The sequence below is a fragment of the Apodemus sylvaticus genome, chromosome 1 (assembly GCF_947179515.1).
Source record: "Apodemus sylvaticus chromosome 1, mApoSyl1.1, whole genome shotgun sequence".
In the NCBI taxonomy this organism is placed as follows: domain Eukaryota; kingdom Metazoa; phylum Chordata; class Mammalia; order Rodentia; family Muridae; genus Apodemus; species Apodemus sylvaticus.
This window is the reverse complement of record NC_067472.1, coordinates 178542684-178563885: the sequence shown is the minus strand read 5'-3', so window position 1 is coordinate 178563885 and position 21202 is coordinate 178542684. Positions and strand designations below refer to the sequence as shown.

Genomic DNA, 21202 nt, shown 5'->3' with positions numbered 1-21202 from the left:
ACTTTATGTTTTTTGGTTTGGTTTGGTTTTGGGCACTCTAACCTCCCTTCTAGCCTAACACCCACCAGAGGTAGAGAAAAACAAAGGTTAATAGGAAATGGGGGCTGTGGACCTGTTTAGAAATAGTTTTTTTGTTCTTGCTTGTTAACCTTTTGGGGTTTTTTTTGTTTTTGTTTTTGTTTTGGTTTTTTTTTTTTTTTTTTTTGAGTGACTCAACTCTGTTGTGAGCAGTCCAGTCCACTTGGCAAACACCAAACAGGAATCAGTAGCAGTGGCTTGATCCAAAAGAAAATTACCAATCAGCACAAGTCTGGCAAAGCACTGGCCGGCACAGCCAGAACACCACCAGAAGCTCTTTGTTGTGTTTCTCTCTATGAAGCAACTACAAGTTAAGATCAATGAAGAAAGCAAGGCGAACCGATGCCACCGTGTCATCAGCAAAGCCCAACAATGACCACCAAAGAGTGGCAAGGTGAACCAATGCCAGAGCGTTGCCCACTGTCTGCTGGGTTGTACTTACACTCTTTCCAAACATCGTGTCCTCTCAAGCATCTGCTCCAAACCAGGCGGTGGTGGCGCACGCCTGTAATCCCAACACTCTGGGAGGCAGAGGCAGGCGGATTTCTGAGTTCAAGGCCAGCCTGGTCTACAGAGTGAGCTCCAGGACAGCCAAGGCTATACAGAGAAACCCTGTCTCGGGAAAAAAACCCAAATCCAAAACAAACAAACAAACAAACAAACAAGCGTCTGCTCCAGCAAAACATCACACGCCCTTTCACCAGGCAACTTCCAGAAAAAACACCAAGGGTCTGTTCTCAGCAAAACATCCTCAGGTTTCCAGAAAAACATCACATGACACAATTTAGTCCCCAACAAAACTAGAAATTCTCACTTTACCCATTGTTTTGTATGCTAATCAAAACATGTATTAAATAAAAAATACTTTATAAGTTGGTTCTTGGGTGTTGCAGTATGAGAAGCTGTACTGGCTGGGTTTGTGTGTCAACTTGACACAGCTGGAGTTATCACAGAGAATGGAGCTTCAGTTGGGGAAGTGCCTCCATGAGATCCAGCTGTGAGGCATTTTCTCAATTAGTAATCAAGGGGGAGGGCCCCTTGTGGGTGGTGCCATCCCTGGGCTGGTGCTCTTGGGTTCTATAAGAGAGCAGGCTGAGCAAGCCAGGAAGCAAGCCAGTAAGAAACATCCCTCCATGGCCTCTGCATCAGCTCCTGCTTCCTGACCTGCTTGAGTCCCAGTCCTGACTTCTTTTAGTGATGAACAGCAATGTGGAAATGTAAGCTGAATAAACCCTTTCCTCCCCAACTTGCTTCTTGGTCATGGTGTTTGCGCAGGAATAAAAACCCTGTCTAAGACAGAAGCTAATGCAGATAGATTGTAGGGTACAGTGTAAAGCCAAGCCAAGAGAATTTTGAGATCTGATGCATCACTGTGATTGGAAATGCCTGTCTTTCCTCCACTGCTCTGCAGTATGACTTGGTGGTAATAAACCCAGAAAGGGTGTATCTCTATGATTCAGTTTGTTTCACTGGTGAATTAGTTTACCTTCACCTTGATACCATGTATCCTCCACACTAGGCTATAGGTCTTCCAAAGTTGTTCTACTTCATATGTGTATCAACAGCAACTTACCAAGTTTCATCCTCTTACCACTCTCCAAATACAAGTTGAGTTGTGTCAACTATCAATTTATTCTAAAGTTATCTTGGCAAAAATTTTTTTTGTTTGTTTTTTATTTTTGGGGGGGTTTTGTTTTTGTTGTTGTTGCTTTGTTTTGTTTTGTTTTGTTTTGACAAATTCTCACTGTGTAAGCTCTGGCCTGGTTGGTCTGGAACTCACTATGTGGACCAGGCTGACCTCAAACACACAAAGATCTGCCAGACCCATCTCCTGAATGCTGGGATTAAAGGCATGCACTACCACTCTCAGTGGGGGAAACACTACTTTAGATTCCATAGTCAAAAAAGTATATTCTTGAGTGGTTTTTAAAATTTTTTCTTAACATTTATGTGTATGGTGTGAGCCTGTGTGAGTTTATGTGCACTGCGTGTGCAATACTAGTAGTGGCCAGAAGAAGGTGCTAGATCCACTGGAACTGGAGATTCAGATGGCGATGGACCTCCATGTGTGTACTGGGAACTCAACTAAGGTCCTCAGCAAGATCAGCAAGTGCATTCAAACTATGAGCCATCCCTCCAGTCAGAGTACTTGTTCTTATGTTATTATAAGCTTATTTTCTATTTGTTGCTGGCATACAGAAATACAATTTATTTCTGGATATTAACCTTATACCCAGTGACTGACAAATAAACTTATCAACCTACAATTTATCTTTGTCATTACTTCCTGTGTACCCAATCATATCATATCTGAATGACAGTTTTTGCTTCCTTCACCCACTTCAAACTGCTTCTCTTTGTTTTCTTGCCTTATGACACGGTTTAGCACCATATTGCATAAAATTGATGAGTACTACTATTTCCTCTTACTCCAGTCTCCATGGGAAAACATTTACTATTTCACCGTTTAAGTATGGTAGTTGTGGGGTTTTGGTTTCTATTTCCAGAGCACTCCGCTTGACTTTTGGGTGGACAGCTTTTGGGTTGATTTGGGATTTGGGTTTTGGTTTTGGTTTTTGGTTTTTTTTTTCCCCCACGCGAAGGCAACCGTGTTTCTAACTTGCTCAGAGTCTTGCGGATTGCTTCGCTTACGTCATGAATTACCATCTTTTTAGAAAGTCCCACGTTTATTTACCTGCTAATGATCTCTGAGCTATGTATATATCCCAGAGAGACGTGCAAATTCCATCCTGTGTAGAGGCCCAGGCTCAACCCTTCCTCTCAAACACAAACTCCACATTCCAAATCCCGGGAGAGGCTCATCTCTGAAAACCTACTGGCTTCTGGCCTGTGACTCTGATGCCACCCTCTGCCCCTTGACAACCAGCCTCAGGGGCAATCCTTCTGAACGGACCCTCACCCAGCCGACCTTGGCACTGCAAAGACAACAGAGTAGTTAGTCAAATAAGAAAGTCAAGCCTCTCAGGTCCTTACTACCTGCAACAATCATGAGTGTCCTGGGGTTCAGGACAGCTCTCCCTCAGCACTCCCCACGCCAGCCCAACACAGCACGGCACGAGGTTCCTTTAAGAGAGTCCTGCTACGTCCAGCTTATCGTCTCTGGGGCGGGAGGCAGAGGTCGCCAAGAATGTTGGGCTTCGTCGGGAGTGCGAAGGATGAAGCTCTGCCGGGTGGCTTCCCCCTCCTGGTCGCCCCCACCCCCCAGAGTCCTCCCTCTTCTATTTATCAAGTCCCCGCCCCAACTTCGAAGTACTGTCTTGCCAGTAGAGCTGGGCCCTGGCCAAGATCCCACCTCCGAGCTCCGCCCCCAGCCCAGGCTCTGGGACTCCCGAGCTCGTTCCATCTCGGGTCCGCCCTACCCTTCCCCAGCAAACTCTGAGGCCGCGATCGGGGGAAGGACCGGTGGCCCCGAGTGGCCTCATCCTCATGCAGGGGACGGCGCGACGCAGCGATCGCCAGCAGCACACAAAAGCTGTTCCGCCGTCGGCCACACCGTGCCAGCCTCGCTCCGCCCGCCGTCCCGGTGGCCCCGACGCGGGCCCTGCTCCCCCGCACCACCCCACCACCCCAGCATGAGTTTGCCCGGCGATCTGGGCTGCACCACCCGATGGCATCCGGGAGGAGGCAGGCTTCCCTGGATCCTGGGCCCAATACCTCCTTCCTATCACATTGTCCTCTTCGGGGCTCCCTGGCACTTCCAGTGGTCTGGTCACCTTGAGCCATGCTAGACGGCCTGGGACAAAGTCCCAGTCCACTGTGCCCTGACTCTGGCCTGTGTAGAGGAGGCTGCGGTGGGGACCTGAAGCTGGACCTGAAGAGGAATTAGGGGATGCTGAGGCAGGGATGGATTTGATGGTGGTGGGGACTGTCCCAAACTCCCAGGATGCCCGGGAATCCTCTGCGTGACCACTGGGGTCTACATCTTCAACTCTTCTCAAGCCTTTGACCTCCAGAATTGTTCTAAGGCCAGTCTCCATTCATCAGAAATGTCCACCAGACTCAGCCAGGACCGCCTAGAGGCCAGGGAGCTATCAAAAAAGTTTGCATGGAGACCCCCGCCCCCGCCACTGTCAGGTTAATTGCCTCTGGGCCGCGGTTTTTCTACCTGTGCAAACCTTCACAATGGGGCTTGAAGGATTTAAAAAGTACATGCTGGGGCATGCAGCACCGCCTACCCCAGCCCGCCTTGCCCACACTCCTTGAGGCCAGGGACAGCCTGGTCTTTGAGCTCTTCTCCCCCACCTCACCCAAGTCTGGGTGTAGCCCCTCCGTTCCCTCAACTAGGAAGTCCTTCCTAAGTCTGATCCTAGATCCCTCCTGTCTCCCCAGGCTAGGGTTGGGGGAGGGGGGAAGGGGGAGTTCCCTTTAAGGACGGTGGGGGAGGGGGCTGCCGGCCGGCCCTCCTTCCGTCCCTCCCTGGATCCAGCCGCCCGGGGGCCCCCGGGGGCCCGGGCCCCATGCCAGCGCATGCGCCCGCCTGTGGGCGCTGTCCCGGGCCGCGAGCGCACCGACAGACGAACCGACCGACGGAGGACTGGCGGCAGGCCGGACAGACGGGGTAGCGCAAGAAGCTGGGATGAGGCGGGACAGCGACATGACAGGCCACATACAGCAGCCAGGCGGGCGCGGGAACCCGGGTCCTGCGCCCTCGCCTTCCCCGGGCCCTGGTCCTGGCCCGGGCTCCTCGGAGCGGGTAGCACTCAAGAAAGAGATCGGGCTGGTGAGCGCTTGCACCATCATCATCGGTGAGTGGGGCGTACATAGTGTGGAAGGCCTGGGGGGACCCCTTTATGTTCCTCCCTCACTAAGACCTTAAGACCACCGGGCAAAGGAACCCTTCGAGCACCTGCTGCCGTAGCTGGAGAACACACTTGACCCACTCAGAACAGGACCTGGCAGACACACAGCCTCTTGCCCTTGCCTCCCCAACCTCTCTGAAAATTTGCACCTGGAAGGGGCGGGGTGGGGGGCTCTCCTTGTCGCAACCCTTCCCTGGCCTTCGCTTGGCTGTGGGACTTTGTCCAAGCGACGACCCCCCCTCCCCCGTTCCCACCTAGGAAACGGGAATAATTGCTAGGCCTGCCTTGAGTGGCAAGTTCTGGACTGCAGGGCAGCCTGTCTGCATCCCTACTGTGTGCCAGGTTCAAGTGCCAGGGAAGTGAGGCCATCTGTTCTTGGAAAGCAGGAAGGTAAATGGCCCGGTAGAACTCAAACCAAGGGGGACAGGCCTTGAAGCTGTCCTTCCTGGCCGAGGTGGCCATGGAATCCAAGGTGAGGTAGTGAGGTAGCCAGTGATGGTATGCTTCAAGCAGACCAAGCCTCCAGGAGCGTTCCCACTCAGCCCTGGGATCTGAGTAGGCACTCTTGTGGTCTGGTGGCATCTGAGTGGACGCTCTCATGGCCTGGTCCTCTCGCTCTCCCTCCAGATGGTGCTTTCTGGATAGGTAGGACACTGGGGGACAAGGTTGGTGGTGGCAGCAACCCCACCTCTTTCTGTCCCTTGACTCCTGAAGGAGACCTGGACTCTCTTGGGAGGGACCTTTTCTGAGCCCCTGTGCCCAGGAGTTGGGGGTCTAAAAGATCAGTCATTGGGGTCTTGACTGTCCTCTTCCCCAGCCAGTGAAAAGTGGCACACAGTAGGGGTGCAGACAGGGCTGCAGCCAAATCGCTCTTTCTGCCCTTTGACCCCTGGAGATGGAGAAAGGCTGAAGGGTTCAGTGTGTGTGTGTGTGTGTGTGTGTGTGTGTGTGTGTGTGGTCTTCACTTTCTCCTGTTTTGTGCCCTTCCATGAAAAACTCCAGCTGGAGAGATGTAGTGTCTCTTGGATATCCCCTGCACTCCTACCCAGAGTCACCCCTGAACCCAGCTCCAGAGAGTTCCACCATCTTCCCTCTTCCTTCTAGAATGCTTATTTCCCAGGGGCTGGTCCTGATGTCCTCCCAACCCCCCCCCCCATTGTCTGATAATAGGAGGGATTGAGCCTGGGAAGCAGGCCAGAGCAGTGGTTAGAGCTTTGCCATCAGCCAGCACAGTTTTCAAGGTACTATACCCCTCCCCCAAAGGGGAAGCCTACTTATCACTGGTTCACTGGTGGGGCTAGCTACAGTGCCAGAAAGGTTCCGAGATGGTGGGGAGGAGAGCCTGGCATCAGAGGCTGCCAGGGTTCCAGACATCTACATGAGGATGGTGGTGTAGGGGAGAGATGGCCACCCAGTCCGCCATTTTGCTCCTTCTCCAGAGGTTCAGGCTTTGGAGGAGCTGGCACCCCGGAGCCTGGCTCTGGGCCGCCAGCTCCCTTCCCATTTCAGCCTATTCTTGCTTCACTACTCCCCCCTGGCCTTCAGAAGATGAAGGCTGAGGAGGTGAAAGTCAGCTGTGCCAACATGGTTGGTAGGTTCAGGACCAGAACTCAACCACTATCCAGCCCAGGCAAGGCACTGGGTGCTCTCCCAGGGGCCCAGGCGTAGGGAGCTCGAGAGTTCCGTCAGCCAAGACACCGGGCCAGGCAGGGGACAAAAACCAGACAGCGGAGGATTGTCCTCAACTAGGTGACTGGGGAGGAGGCCAGATCTGCCCCGCTTTCCCCTCCTGATGCCCCAGGGGTTCAGCTGCTACCCGTGCAAGGCCCTGGCCACTTCTCCCACAGCACAACTCTCACTCCTGGCTTTTTTTCCATCTGCTTCTTCTCCATTCCTAACCTCGGAGCTTGGTCAAAATCAAAAATCTCCAGGGTCGTACTTTAGCATTTACTAAGCCGGAGAACTTCACATCCTTGTCTGTTACTCACTGGATATTTCCAGAATGTCCAGTGGACCCTCCCAAATGATGCACCTCACCAGTACATCAGATATCTGTTCAGAGTACCACCTCTTGTTATAGTATGATCTTACTTCCTTTGATTCTCATGCTCACCCTGTGGTGGGGGGCAGGTTTTGTACCCATTACACAGATGGAAAAACTGAGATAGAGGGTTAAAGGTCACTGTTTGCAACTGATGAGGTCAGAATTTGGATTCAGCTTTCCAGTGGCCTTTGTGCTATGGAGGCTTGGCGAAGTGAAGGCCCGGCCCTTTTGACAGGCCATGGTGGAGGATTGAGCTAGGGTAGACTGAGATAGCTCTCCACTATGCAGGAACAGAGCTAGGAACGTCAGCCCCTCCCATGGCACACAGGGTCTCTGCTCCTGACTTGGAGGCCTCATCTACCCCCTCATAACGTGCACAAGGGAGGAGGGGCATGGCCACGCCTGACAGCCCAAGTCACGGTGGCTCTGCTGCCCAGGCCACTACCCCTCATTTTCCACTTGGGATTCAAGTGTCCAGCCCACACTGGTGTTTGAAGACATGAGGGGTGACTGCATGAACCCCATCTTTTTAGAGGGCCTTGTCATCCAGCCCTGCCACATCATTTACTATCTCCGGGGCCAGAAGTAAATGGGCCTCTGCGGACACTCTCCTACAGGTCCTGAGGATTTTTCAGACCCACTGACAAGTAAAGAAACGGAGGCCCCAAGGTTGCAACTTGGGATCCTTAGGTCTTTAGGATACAGCAGAACAGCACTAGAAGTCAGAGCAACTCCAGCCACAAGGCCGAGAGCATCTCTCAGCCCCAGAGACACTAATGCATCAACGGTACCAGGCGTATGGGATATCCAACAGGGGACAAGGCAGGCTGGTCCCTCTGCTGCAGCTGATGCTCCAGTACAGTCAGTCAGCAAACAAAATAGATAGCCAGGCATGTAGCCAGTGACCGTGATAAGTATTGGCCAGACAACTGAGGCAGGAAGGCGGGCAGGGTATGCAGGGGCGGGGTGGAGTCCGATAGGGCTTGGAGGTAGGCTGTGAGCTACGACAAAGGCTTTGCCTTTTTCTTCTTTAGGAGATGGGAGCTGCTGGAGGGTTTGGACCCATGACAAGATTGGATAGAACTTAGTTCACTAAGGAGGAGAGGCCATCGGGATAAAGGTTACAGAAGGGGTAGGCTGGGCAGGAAGCCACTTGGACAGAGGCAATGGTGGCTGGAGACCGGGCATCAGTGGAGGGCTGAGGAGTTGTGTTTGTGACACAGTGACAGCCAGCTGGGAAAGGTCCAGGGTGGCACAGGTGGCGGCCTGAATTAGTACAGTTTGTCTCTGGTTGGTCAGGACAACTTCAGGAAGGAACAGATCCTCGGAAAGAATGGGAAGTTGGGACTTCTGTCTGGAGCTCTGTGGGAGAGGCCCAGCTGTGGAAAGTTAGCGGTCTAGGCCCAGTTCAGGGGAAGGTCCCTGCTCTGACGGATGACAATTTGGGAATTGTCATCAGGGGACAGGATGAGGTCTCTAAGAGAGCAATTATAGAAATAACCGGGCCAAGGGCCTGGGACTGAGTTCTGGGCAACCAGGGGTTAAAAGTCGGGCTTATGATGAAAGACACACAAAGAATTCCAAGAAATAGGATCCACCTGGTATCCCTGCACGGGGAGGATTGGGTGTTTAAGCCTAGCCTGGGCTACATATTGAGATTCTGCTCAAACAAACAAGCAGAAATAAAAGAAAACAGAACCCTGGGGAACCTCTTAGGAGCCTCGCTGGGGTGTTGAGTGAGCTATGTACCACAGAACGCTGTTTAACTGAGGAAGGCACGGACTGGGGCCTAAGAGTCACATTGAGCTTCATAGAGTTTGTTGGTGACCATGACAAGACTGGGCCTGGAGACTGGCAGGCTCACTGGCCTCCGTGGGACTTGACTGGGAGGGCCAGATGGAGAGGTCTCTCATCTCTGCTCAACCTCTCTCCAGAGAAAAGTAGGTTAGGCTAGAGGTGAGCGTTGGCCGATTAGCAACCCAGGACACGTCCTGGATGTCCCCACTCACTTCCTTGGTATTCTACTAAGACCTCAGTGGGGCCACTGTCACTACAGGGAAGAGCTTGACACACACTCACTAGAAAGGCCTGGGATGGTGAAGTGGGTTTCACCCAGGCCTCAGCAAAGTTCGAAGCGCTCACCCCAGGGTGCTGGGTCTCCAGAAGAAAGACTGAGTCGGGCACAGGGATCTTCTGGGTTTAACAAAACCGTGAGATTCATAAGTACTTCCCTTGGCAACTGTTGGGCAGGGTCAAAGCATGCCAATATCTAGGTATTACTGAGGAATCACTTTATACTCACCCCGCCCCCGCTCTAGCTTATGTCATTGAGGCAGAAATCAGATTCTTGGGGCCATGATGGGTGCTCTGGAGAGCTACCTGGGGATGGGGCTGCTTCAGAAAGATCAATGATTTAGACTGATTTCAACAGCAGAGGTCAGGGGTCCTGATCAGGATCAATATCCTAAATAACGAACTTGCTCTCTGGCAAAATCATATGAGACCAGCTGCCCTCTAACCCTGTGGCCCCACTAGCAAGATGGAGGAACAGAGCCCTGAAAAAAAAAAAACACTTGCTAGAGGTAAACCCCACATGTGTTTCTAAGGATAAGGGATGATGCTAATGTTCTGATCTCCCTGTCCCTCCTCAGGCAAACTGCATGTACACACACACACACACACAAGCATGGCATGCACACGCACACACTTATACCCACACACCCATGCACACATTCTCATACGCCACGGGCAAGCAAGTAGCTCATTCTTGAAGATCTGACCTCTGCAGTCCACCCCTGTGACCTCCACGGTCTGCCACTGCCTCCCAGAAATAGGTCAGCAAGCACTGCAGCAGCAGCCGCCACTGCTACAGGGAACAATGGCCCTTTCTTCATTCCTCCTGGAGGCGTGTAAGCCCCATCAGGCCAAACATCTTAATGTGATAAAACCTCTCAGAGAAAGCACAAGGGGGTGGTGCGGCTTGAGAGGCCTACCTGTCTGCCTGGGAGAACCAATAGGAACCAGAGGGCAGTGATCCCATTGAATGGATAGGAATGGAGAGGCCTCAGCGCCCACCTCTTTCTGACTGTCAGTCAGATGCTCACCTTTTAAATATCTCTATCCCGCATCCTCATGCCTTGGTCCCATTGGACCCCGTGTTCCTCTCCCTCCTTCTTTTCTTCCTCTCTTCCTCCTTCTCCTCTTCTTTCTTCTTTTTCCTCCTCCTCTTTTCTTATCCTCTTCTTCCTCCTCTTCCTTCTCCAGTAAAGGATTTCTCAAGGGCTGGGTGGTTCGTTGCAGGTCCTTTCGAAAAATCAGATCTACTGGGCTTCAACGTGGTGGGACCCAAGAACAGAGCCCTTAGCCCAACACGAGTGGTCAGAATGTTCTAGAACCTCAGCTCTATGGACCCTCCCTACCTCAAGCACTTAGAACCACTCTCCTCCACATCCTCTCACTCCCCTGTCATTGTCCGCTGCTTACCCAAGCCCGCCACCCTCACGGTTCCCCGCCTCCATCCCACCCACATGGCGCTCAGGGCATCTAGCATAGCATGATAGCCTCTCTGGCTCTTTGAAGCAGGAACCTGAGCAGGTGCTACAGGTTGTCCTGGTAGATCTCTCCGATTCCCCATAGGCCCTCAGAGACACTGGCTAACACACACGGTCCTTCGAACCACACGGGAGAAGTTCTGGGTGGCAGCCTGAAGCCACGTGGCCAGAATAATTGTGCACACACTCCTAGTCCAGCACTGGGGTCTCAGCCACTTGGCTAAGAGCTAGTGATACATCCTTGACCCCAAAGACCCTTTGTGAGCTGGGGCTCTGTGAGCCGGGGCTTCCTCGAGGACTGCTGCATGAGATTTTACTAGGCTGAGTGTGTAGAGTAATGGGGTCTCCACAGGAGGGGTGCCTTGCAGGAGGGGGGTGCCTTGCAGGAGGGGGTGCCTCGCAAGAAGGATGGGGTGCTTCGGAGCTTTGGATGCCCCCAGCTCCAACATGCCCCGCTCCTTCCAAGGCCACCCAGCCCCCGCTGGCTTCAAACTTCATTGGCTTTTGGCAAATCCTGTCCCGCCAGGTCCTGAGAACGGCAAACTCAAAGGCCTTTTACAAGCCCAGCAGCCCACCCAGGCCTCAGGCCCCTCATCTGAGATACGGAAGACAGGTCCTTTTCGACTTCCCCAACTCCAGCTCCACTCCCAGAGAGCAGACCAGGGACGCAGCTTACCTCCGAGTACTGGGACACAGGGATTATTCCATCCTTATCTGGATGTATTTAGGGCTCCTGGGATGTGACCAGAACACCAAGTAGGGCTGTCTGGGCTGTCCAGACTGGAAATCTGTGTCGGCCAGGGGTGGGGGTGAGGAATAGCAGGGTAGACCTAGAGTGAATGCAGATTGGCGGACATAGCTGTGTCCTCTGCCAGACCGGCCTGTGGATGTAACAGGTGAAGTAAGCAGAGTGTATACACACACACACACACACACACACATACATACATATACATATGAGTGTATGAACATACATGCACACACATGCACACATATATATACACACATATACATATGCGAGAGTGCACACACACACATACACACACATACTTATGCGTACGTGCACACACATGCACAACACACACATACATATGCGTGCATGCACACACATGCACACACTCATACGCACACACACATACATATGCACGTGTGCGCACACACATGCACACACACACACACACTCATATGCACACCCAAGTACACACATGCACATTCACACATACCCATGAGCACACACTCATGGACATGGACACACACTCACACACTCACATGTACACTCACATGCACATGCACACACTGCCCTACTAGGCTGGGGCTGAGCTGCTGGCCCCACCAGTGCTGGCTCTTTCGTTCATATCGTCGGTGACTCTGGCATGCTTTCCTGTGTGCACATCCTGGGGTTTGGACACAGACTGCTGACCCTCTGATGTCAGTTACAGAATGTGAAACGGGTTTAGTGCCTCTGGGCTCGCCAACTCCCTTTTCCAGACTGGTCTATAAAATGGCCTACTGTAACAGCTCAGGGAGTTGCAGGCATTGAGCCTTCATCTGGGTCACAGCGTGGCATTTTTGCCAGGAACCCTCACTAATAGGTACGGAGGGCACCTGCCCTTGCTCCCCTCTGTCCTACACGGGTGCTCACTGCAGGTGCCGAGCACACGATCAGATGAACCCTCAGCATGATGTCCCATGCGGCCTCCAGGTGTGGGCGCAAAGGCTGTCGGTTCCTCATTTGTGAGGTGAAAACAGAAGGTTCTGTTCATCCCTGGCGTGGATGTCTGTGAAGGAGTGAAGAATGGCAGGCTTCATGCAAAGGGAAACTGGCAAAGTTCTGGAAGGGCTATTTGGTGCCCAAGCAAAGGCATCATCCACCCTTCCATAGAGTAAACCACTGAGGGCTCTGGGTGTCTGGGAAGGGGTCTGGTCCACTGCATCTGCAGAGCAGACCCTGGAATGAATGAGATTCCCGGCATCCGCTTCACCTAGGGCTTCTCAGCAGACAGAGCAGGGCAGGCCCATGCCTGGGTATTATTGCAGGATACCTGTGCACCTACTGACCTCTGCTGCAGGACCCAGAGCTCAGCAAGGGCAGTGCCCTCAGAACCTGCTTGTGAGGGTTCCCGGTAAAGATGCCACGCTGTGAGCCAGCTGCACACTCAGTGCCTGCACCTCTTGGAGCCTTTACCGTAGACCAGTTTACAGACCAGCTTGAAAAGGAGAGTGGGCGAGCCCAAAGGTTCTATGCCCCGGGTAGGGTTTCGCATTTCATAAAGGCTCAGCAATCTGTGTCCAAACACCAGGTGGGACACAAATCTCTGTTACGGCCTGTACCAACCGTACCATGATGGCTGCTGATAGCTATTAGTACCCATGTCCCTCCCTCAGCCCACTGACCCTTACCTAAACACGTTAACAACACAAGGAAACAAGGCCTTGGGTGGGAGGGTGGGTGGGTGGGTGGGGGCTCTGTGTCCATGGGCTGGTGGGAAAAGAGGAAAAGCTGCTCCGAGTTTGGCCAATAGGAGAAGGGCAGGTGGATAAGACAGGTGGTCAAGGTCTTGCTGTGGAAGGCCAGCTCTGGCCAGGAGGTGGGAGGGGAACAGAGGACCCTAGCCCAGGCTAGGTGGATTACACAACAGTGCCTACTCTGCCATTGTTCAAACACCTGCTGCATCTCGCTGCCACCTGGAGTGGGAGCCAAGGAGTAAAGGAATGCAAGAATTCACTCTGGCAGTGGGCCTGGCTACCAGGCAAACGCCACTCCCCATGCCAGACATAGAGAAAAGCCCATGGTGATGCTAGAAAGGGTCTGCCCAGATCTGAGAGGTTCAGTGACAGCCGTCCCGTGCCTCCAGATCACCGGCCTGTGCTCCTCCAGGGATCAGCCAGGCTCGATCCTCCTCCTGTCAGGAGGCCTGAGCTCCTGACGGTGCTCCGGTCTCACACGCCCGTCTCTCTCCACAGGAAACATCATTGGCTCAGGCATCTTCATCTCCCCCAAGGGTGTCCTGGAACACTCGGGCTCCGTGGGTTTGGCCCTCTTCGTCTGGGTCCTGGGTGGGGGCGTGACCGCTCTGGGCTCTCTCTGCTATGCAGAGCTGGGCGTCGCCATCCCCAAGTCTGGTGGGGACTACGCCTATGTCACTGAGATCTTCGGGGGCCTGGCTGGGTGAGTGTGGCGCTCTGGCAGGGCCAGAGATGTTCTCTCTGCTATGGAGTGGGGGGTCAGTGGATGAAGTGGTTGGGGGTATCTGGCAGCTTCCACAGCTAGTGGGCAGCCCTGATGCCCATTCCATTTCTCTGGTCTCAGTTAGACCAGTGCTAATGCTGTGACCATTTAATACAGTTCCTCATGCTGTGATGGTCCCCAACCATAAATTATTTCCTTGCTACTTGATAACTGTAATTTTGCTGCTGTTATGAATCATAGTACATAAATATCGGATACATAGGCTATCTAATACTTGGGCCCTGTGAAAGGATCATTTGGCCCCTAAAGGGGTCGTGATCCCCCAAGTTGAGAACCACTGAGTTAGACCCTTGCTCTCTCTGAGTTCCTTTGACTTTAGTTTATCTTCCTATTTTCTCTTACTGGGTTGGGTATTCTGGGACAGTCTTACCATGTAACCCAAGCAGCTTCTTAAACTCACAATCCTTCTTCATGTACCTCTTCACTGGGACCAGAGGTTTGCCCACAGCAGTGCTTCCAGTCCTAGGTCGCCTTTTAAACGGGTCTCCTTTTCAGCTCTGCTCCCCTTGGGGCGATTATGGAGGGAGGGGCACTCTTACTCTCGGCAGCCACTAGATATTAGTATTCAGGTAAGGAGAGTCTCTACTGTCCTCCCGTGTAATTCACCCGCTTTGAGCTGGGGAACACACACACACACACACACACACACACATATTGCACCCGACGTCAAGTTTTTCACAGAGCAGAACAATCCCTCAAATGGTATTCAAGCTAAAAGGCCCCTGCTTTGAGGGCTTGGTGAAAGTCATAAGCTTTGGCCCATGCCGCAGAATGGGGCGCATACCATGTAGGGAGCCGCCATTTACACAGCCTTGCAAGAAAGATACGCCCCTTCGGCAAAGTGAGGCTCTTTTCCGGGTCCTGAGTGTCTGCTCACTCAGAGGCTGCGGTGGCCTGGGCCAGGAGTCTTTCCGCTATGGGTAACACAGCAGTGTTCACAGCAGAGTTCACGAGATGGAGGGATCGAAGCTGCTGTAGTTGTCCAAACAGGTTCAATGAGGATTCGTAAGATCATAACCTAACCCACTCATTTAACAGCCTAACCCAGGAGGACATGGTGGCCGATGTGTCGTGAGGATCAGGTGGGTGCAGTGGGGTGACACCCACTGTCACATTTTAGGGGCTCTATCGATGATGGTCTCAGTAATAGAGAAGGGGATTCTTTGGGGTAAGATTTGTATTATTATGGGAGTTTGTGGCAAACTGAAGGAGGTGCTCAGACAGGTCTTTATACTGTGGACCTGGAAATAACACCCAGAGAAGGGGAGAAAGGGCCCTGGACTCCACTTCGAGGGCAGCCAGAAGACGCAAGGTGGGCAGAAGGCATGGATGGACTATTGATCTGTAATGCCTGAGAAGCCAGGGGATTGGGCTATGCAGAAGGGGGGTGGAGTAGGAGACATGGCCACAGATGGAAGGTGAGGAGCTAGAGGCATGTCCCGGGGACTCCTCCCTTTAAGAACTAAGAGCTAACATCACCCCCGAGGGTGCAGGCAGGATCCCCTATCTGGATAAAGGCAGTCTGAGTATATACCTAAGGGATAGTGATATAAAGGACATACATCACTCTTCTTTGAAAATCAAGGCAGAAACGTTGCCCAGAATCAACCATGTTAAACCACAAAGTGCCCGAGAGCCCTAGACAATGCTACAGCGTGATGGCTGGGCTCAGGGAGCAGCCTGGTGTCAGTCCCAATTGTTCTGATCGCCACCTCCCCAGCCTCTGGTAGCTCAGCAGCTCTTGGAGGCTGATCCTCATCTGTCCATCCCAGATGCTCACATCTGGAGCAGGCAAGGGGTGTGCCTGTGTCATGCTGGCCCTTGATTGCTCACAGATTCCTACTGCTCTGGAGTGCTGTCCTCATCATGTACCCCACCAGCCTGGCTGTCATCTCCATGACCTTCTCCAACTATGTGCTTCAGCCTGTCTTCCCCGACTGCATCCCCCCAGCCACAGCCTCTCGAGTACTCTCCATGGCCTGCCTGAGTGAGTGTCCCTGAGCCCCTGTCCCCACAGCAGCTGGATGCCCCTCCCCCATGATATTCTCCGTCCACTCTTCTGGGAAGAAAGGGGAGATAGAGCTTCTAGCTGCTACCACCTGTAACATCAACCTTGAGACCCAGGGTTCTGGCTGCTGCAGAGGCTGTTCCCCAGCCTAGATCCGGCGATGGGCCACCATGAGGGGCTCCGCCTCAGGTCCCCACACCCCTTCCTTCTCCAGTGCTCCTGACATGGGTGAACAGCTCGAGCGTACGCTGGGCCACGCGCATCCAGGTTATCTTCACTGGCGGGAAGCTGCTGGCGCTGTCTCTCATCATCACCGTTGGCTTTGTCCAGATCTTCCAAGGTAGAACCGGGGTGGGATCACCGGAGAGACTCGGGAGACTGTGCTAACCCCTGACGTCTGGACTCCCCAGGACACTTTGAAGAGCTGAGACCCACCAATGCCTTCGCCTTCTGGATGACACCGTCTGTGGGTCACCTAGCCCTGGCTTTCCTCCAGGGCTCTTTTGCCTTCAGTGGCTGGAACTTCCTTAACTATGTCACCGAGGAGCTGGTTGACCCTCGCAAGTGAGTGAAGCACCCACTCAAAGCAGTTGTCCTCACAGATCTGTGAAGTTCAGATCTGTGGGCATCCGCTGACCACACTCGCTGTCATGACAAGAGCCTCAAAAGAGAGTCCCATAGTCGTGCTCTTCCCTGTCTGCAGTTGCGACTGGGCCCCTTGTGGGGCCTCAGAAAGACATGACTATCATTTTCCTGCTGTGTTTAGTGATTTACATCTGGCTCAAAATTACCCATATGCACACAACATGGTTCTGAAGAATAGGACCTGTGATATTCCATCTGATGCTCAGCCAGGGACTGTGACAGGGACAATGGCTGCTGTGGGGGAGGGGGGCAGGTGGAGAATCTCCAGGGAGTCCTCAGACCTGAGGAATGAGCTCTGAAGGCATCTGGGAGATTTTCTAGGCTAACCCTGGCTGCACACGTTTTTGGTTGTTGTTGTTTTTGTTTTATTTTGTTTTGTTTTTGTCTCTGTCCAGACATTAATTAGATCCTGCCCTCAGGAGATGACGTGTCCCCATCCCAGTGGTGGCCTCAGCCCTCATCTGTCCCCTCCTTCTGTTAGCTGGTGCTTAGACAGGGGTTTGGGGGCAAAGCAGAGGAGCAATATGTCTCTGTCCGCCCCCTGGGCAGATGTAGATGAGTCCTCAAGGTCCCCTCACTGTACACAACCTCCATCTTTGCACCAGGAATCGTCGCTGACACTCCAATCTCTGTCCCCAGGAACCTACCTCGAGCCATCTTCATTTCCATCCCACTGGTCACCTTCGTGTACACATTCACCAATGTCGCCTACTTCACTGCTATGTCCCCCGAGGAGTTGCTGTCCTCCAACGCAGTGGCTGTGGTGAGTGGAGACCTCAGCTCTCTCTGCACCCCCTACCCCAAGCCCAGCCTCACACTCGGCCTCTCTTCTGTGCCCATGCAGACCTTCGGCGAGAAGTTGTTGGGCTACTTTTCGTGGGTCATGCCTGTCTCTGTGGCACTCTCTACTTTTGGAGGGATCAATGGCTACCTGTTCACCTCATCCAGGTGACTGGTCTGAGGAAGGGGAGAGGAGGGTATAGGTGAGAAGGCAAATGTCTTGCTGTATGCGCACCATGCTAGGGACAAATGTCTGATCCTAATCATGAAGTAAAGAAAGCCAGGAGGCAGACTACATGAGGAAGAGAGCTGGTAGGGCCTGAAGGGCAGAGGTCAGCATGACAGCTGGGCTCTAGAAAGCAGCAGAGAAGCCTCAGGGCCAGGCTCTGCCCCTTATCCATTTCCTTCCCTGTGCCTAGGCTATGCTTCTCTGGAGCCCGAGAGGGACACTTACCCAGCTTTCTGGCCATGATTCATGTCAGACGCTGCACCCCAATCCCTGCCCTCCTTGTCTGTGTAAGTTGGGAAGCCCGACCAGCTAGTGCACGGAGCCAAGGACACCTAGCAATGGCGGTTTGGGGGATAATGGCCAAACCTTATTCCTGATTATGGTAGATGAGCCATGGAGGGTGGGGATGGGCTGGGACTCACCTCCTGACCTCCTGACCTGAGTGGGAAAGCCCAGAGCAGCCTCCAGGGATGGCCAGAAGCAGGTGAGAGGCCAGCTGTCAGCCCTTGGTCCTCTCCCAGTGCGGGGCCACAGCGGTCATCATGCTCGTGGGTGACACATACACACTCATCAACTATGTGTCCTTCATCAACTACCTCTGCTACGGAGTCACTATCCTGGGCCTGCTTGTGCTGCGCTGGAGGCGGCCGGCACTCCACAGGCCCATTAAGGTGAGGCTGGAAATAACAGGGCCATCTTCATCCAAGTTGAGCACTAGAGGCAGATATAGGTGACGATGACAATGGACTACAGCATTTGCAGAGTGTGGGGCTTTCCACCCACTAACATATTCTCTCCTCTAACCCCAGGAAGCAAGTGCTTTTAATATCCCTAGTTCACAGACAGGGACAATGAGACTAAGGTCACATACTGCCAATCACAGAGCCTGGTATTCTCAGAATCCCACATGAAAGGGTGACAGAAAAGCTTCCCATCTGTATATAAATTCTGAAGATTGCCTGAAATGTGAAGCATGGAAAAATAGTTGAGCTGCAGCCAAATGGAAACAGCTTTCTGTGTATAACTGTTACAGACAATCCAGCACTGCTCAAATAGACAGTCTCAGCAGTTTGGCCAACTGGTCAACCCAGGAATTGCTCGTCAGTACACTGGGTAGCTAGCTACCAGAAGGGCCAGCTCAGAGGCCCCATTCCAAGGAGATGGAGGAAGTGCCTCTGATCCCCTGGGTGGCAGGAGAACTAGGGTGCTGCTGCCTGGTGCTCCTGTTCATCCTTTCTCCGATAGGTGAACCTCCTCATTCCTGTTGTGTACTTGGTGTTCTGGGCATTCTTACTGGTCTTCAGCTTCATCTCGGAGCCCATGGTCTGTGGGGTCGGCATCATCATTATACTCACTGGGGTCCCCATCTTTTTCCTGGGAGTATTCTGGAGAAGCAAACCAAAGTGTGTACACAGATTCACAGGTGAGAGGGTCTTGCCACCCTGCTTCTTGTAGGCAGAGGTGGCTATGACTTACGATCCCACCCCAGAGCAAGGGCCTTCTACCAGCTTGGCTGGTGATGCAAGACCCAGTGACTTCCCTCAAAGCTTCCTGCTACATTCAGATGTGGCTAGGATCCATCTGCAAAGGAAGCGACTCCCTGCCCAGGGGAGGTATCCGGAGTTAGGATCATCCCTGTCTTAAAGGATCGCCCCCTCCCACCTCACGCCCCGCCATGGTCTATCTCTCTGTCCTGTCTGTCTGTTCCTAGAGTCTATGACACGCTGGTGCCAGGAGCTGTGTTTCGTGGTTTACCCCCAGGGCTCCCTGGAGGAGGAGGAAAATGGCCCCATGGGCCAGCCTTCCCCATTGCCCATCACGGACAAGCCTTTGAAGACACAATGAGCCTTGTAGAGACTGGAACAGCTGATTCTGTTTACATGTTGTTTATTGAGAAGGGGTTTGTGTTTTGTTTTGTTTTCAATTTTTTTCTGAAAAAAAAAAAAAGGTCTGACCCTTAGAGGCCTATTGTAAGGGACTGGCCACTGGGGTCGGTCTTCCTGCCTTAGCAATGCCCTGCTAGCTTCTCCAGAAACACCTGTAAATAAACAGGGCTGGTTGTTGCTGTGTGCAAGGGGAGTCCGTGGAGACATGCCTCAGCGCGGTATGTGGGCTGCTAGCTGGGAAGGTGCTATTTAGGAGGTTTTCAGCCCTAGTGGGTTTTGCTGGTTGAACCAGAGACTACCTCCATGGGGCCCACAGGAGACAGCGAGGCTCCATCTACGACTCAGCGACCCAGGAGAACCCAGAAATCCCCAGCTGTGACTACTGTCCTTCCCATAAATCTCCAGAGTGAATGCTACTACTTCTGATAGCACAGCCCTGGCTTCAGGTGGGGAAACTGAGTCTTTGAGGCAGGACAGGATGGTTGTTTCCATTGTCAGCCAGTAACTTGGCTTCTGTCTCCTGAGAAGGCATGGAACAGCCTCTCTCATGGTCATCCTATCTCATACTTTTAGCCTTACCATGACACTTGGGGACTGGCCCTGCCCAGCCAAGCCCAAGCTGCCACCATCGGCACTAGGCTGGGGCAGAAGCCATCTTCCCCAGGGGCCCTGTATGGAAGGGTGGATATAGCACTCACCATGAATGAGGTCCAACCCCTCCCTGTGGCCTTTTCGGGCCTCAACCACAGCTCCTGGCACAGTTCTGAGGATGGACAGCTGGTGCCACTGCAGGGTGAATGAACTGGGAAGCCACAGAAAACATTCCGGAAAGCCTGCTTCTGGCTCTCCTGCTTTTCTGGAAATGAATCCCCAGATTAGTGTGGCAGAGAGCAATTTGCTGTGAGACTCCGAGGGCTGTGCTCATGCTGGTCTCAATGCTCCACCCTCTTTCCCAGGCCAACCCCCCTGAAGCCCCTGCCAGCGACGTAGCCATTCAGAGCAATAGGATTGCAGAGGTAGACCACCGACTGAGCACCCAGGGCCTTCACTGGGGCTGCTAGGTGGGTCTCTGTAAAAATGAATGCAGAGGCTGGGTAGAAATGACTGTGTATTCCCTGGTTCCAAAGCGGGGCTGTGGCAGTCACCAGCATGTCCAGTGGGTCAGCAGACCAGCAGGGCCTCGTCATCACTAGCCTCCAATATTGGGGAGCAGGTTGGTGGAGGGCTCCTGCAGACCCCCAGTGGCTCTGCTGAGTGGGGATCTTGGGTGCCACTGGCAATGGGAGTCTGGGGATGGGGGTCTTGTGCCAAGCAGGGCTCTGGAGGCGTGTCCACAGGTGCCGGGCTGTCTTCCAGAGGGTCCACACAGGCCTTTCTCTCCTTGTCCTCTGGCCTGTACTCTGGGTCTCGCAGGTTCAAGGGTGGGGGTGGCACTGAAGGCCCCACTTCTGGCGCATGGCCAGAGCCACTAGGAGGCCCATCTCCAGGCTCCCTGGGACTGCCCGTGTCTGTATTGGGCGCTGGGGGCTCTGGGACAGGCCCTGGTGCTGCCTGGAGGAGCCCATCACCCAGAACGGTCTGTGAGGTTCGTGCAGCGGCGGTCAACAGTGGGATCTGGCCTCGAGGTGCCCGTGGCCGGTGGAAGAGCCTGTTCCAGAGGCGGCCCAGTCTGCGACGAGACGGCCCCCTGCGGGAGGCATGCCGGCGCATCTGTCGTCTCATGGCTGTGCGAAGGTTCTGTAGCACTGAAGCCTGAGGGTGTGGGAGCAGCTAAGGTAGGGACTAGGCCGTTCACGAACGATGGAACAACCTTCAGCATATCCCCTTCTAGGCCAGGGACTCATCTGTGCTCAATTCCTCCCCCCCCCCCCGCGCCCCCATACACCCTCCCCCCGACCGTATTCCCTTCCC

General features: G+C 53.4%; 2 protein-coding genes across 4 annotated transcripts in view; one reads left to right on the top strand and one right to left on the bottom strand.

The window, feature by feature from the left end:
* Positions 1 to 4618: 4618 nt before the first annotated feature.
* On the top strand, positions 4619 to 19270 carry Slc7a10 (solute carrier family 7 member 10). The gene is made up of 11 exons (XM_052165559.1): positions 4619 to 4844; positions 13458 to 13662; positions 15579 to 15730; positions 15966 to 16091; positions 16162 to 16315; positions 17036 to 17159; positions 17241 to 17344; positions 17596 to 17692; positions 17927 to 18076; positions 18651 to 18828; positions 19117 to 19270. Exons 1-11 carry the CDS (start codon positions 4676 to 4678, stop codon positions 19248 to 19250), a joined length of 1593 nt encoding a protein of 530 aa, XP_052021519.1. The 5' UTR covers positions 4619 to 4675; the 3' UTR covers positions 19251 to 19270.
* The window catches only part of Lrp3 (LDL receptor related protein 3), a 14634-nt gene continuing 11637 nt past the window's right edge, over positions 18206 to 21202 (bottom strand). For 2 of the 3 annotated variants that reach the window (XM_052165546.1, XM_052165537.1), the window contains one exon: positions 19276 to 21043. In XM_052165546.1, the coding sequence (XP_052021506.1) occupies positions 20453 to 21043 (591 nt within the window). In that variant the 3' untranslated portion in view covers positions 19276 to 20452. Of the gene's footprint in view, positions 18791 to 19275; positions 21044 to 21202 lie in introns of those variants that run through there. The other variant, XR_007974653.1, reaches the window with a different exon arrangement.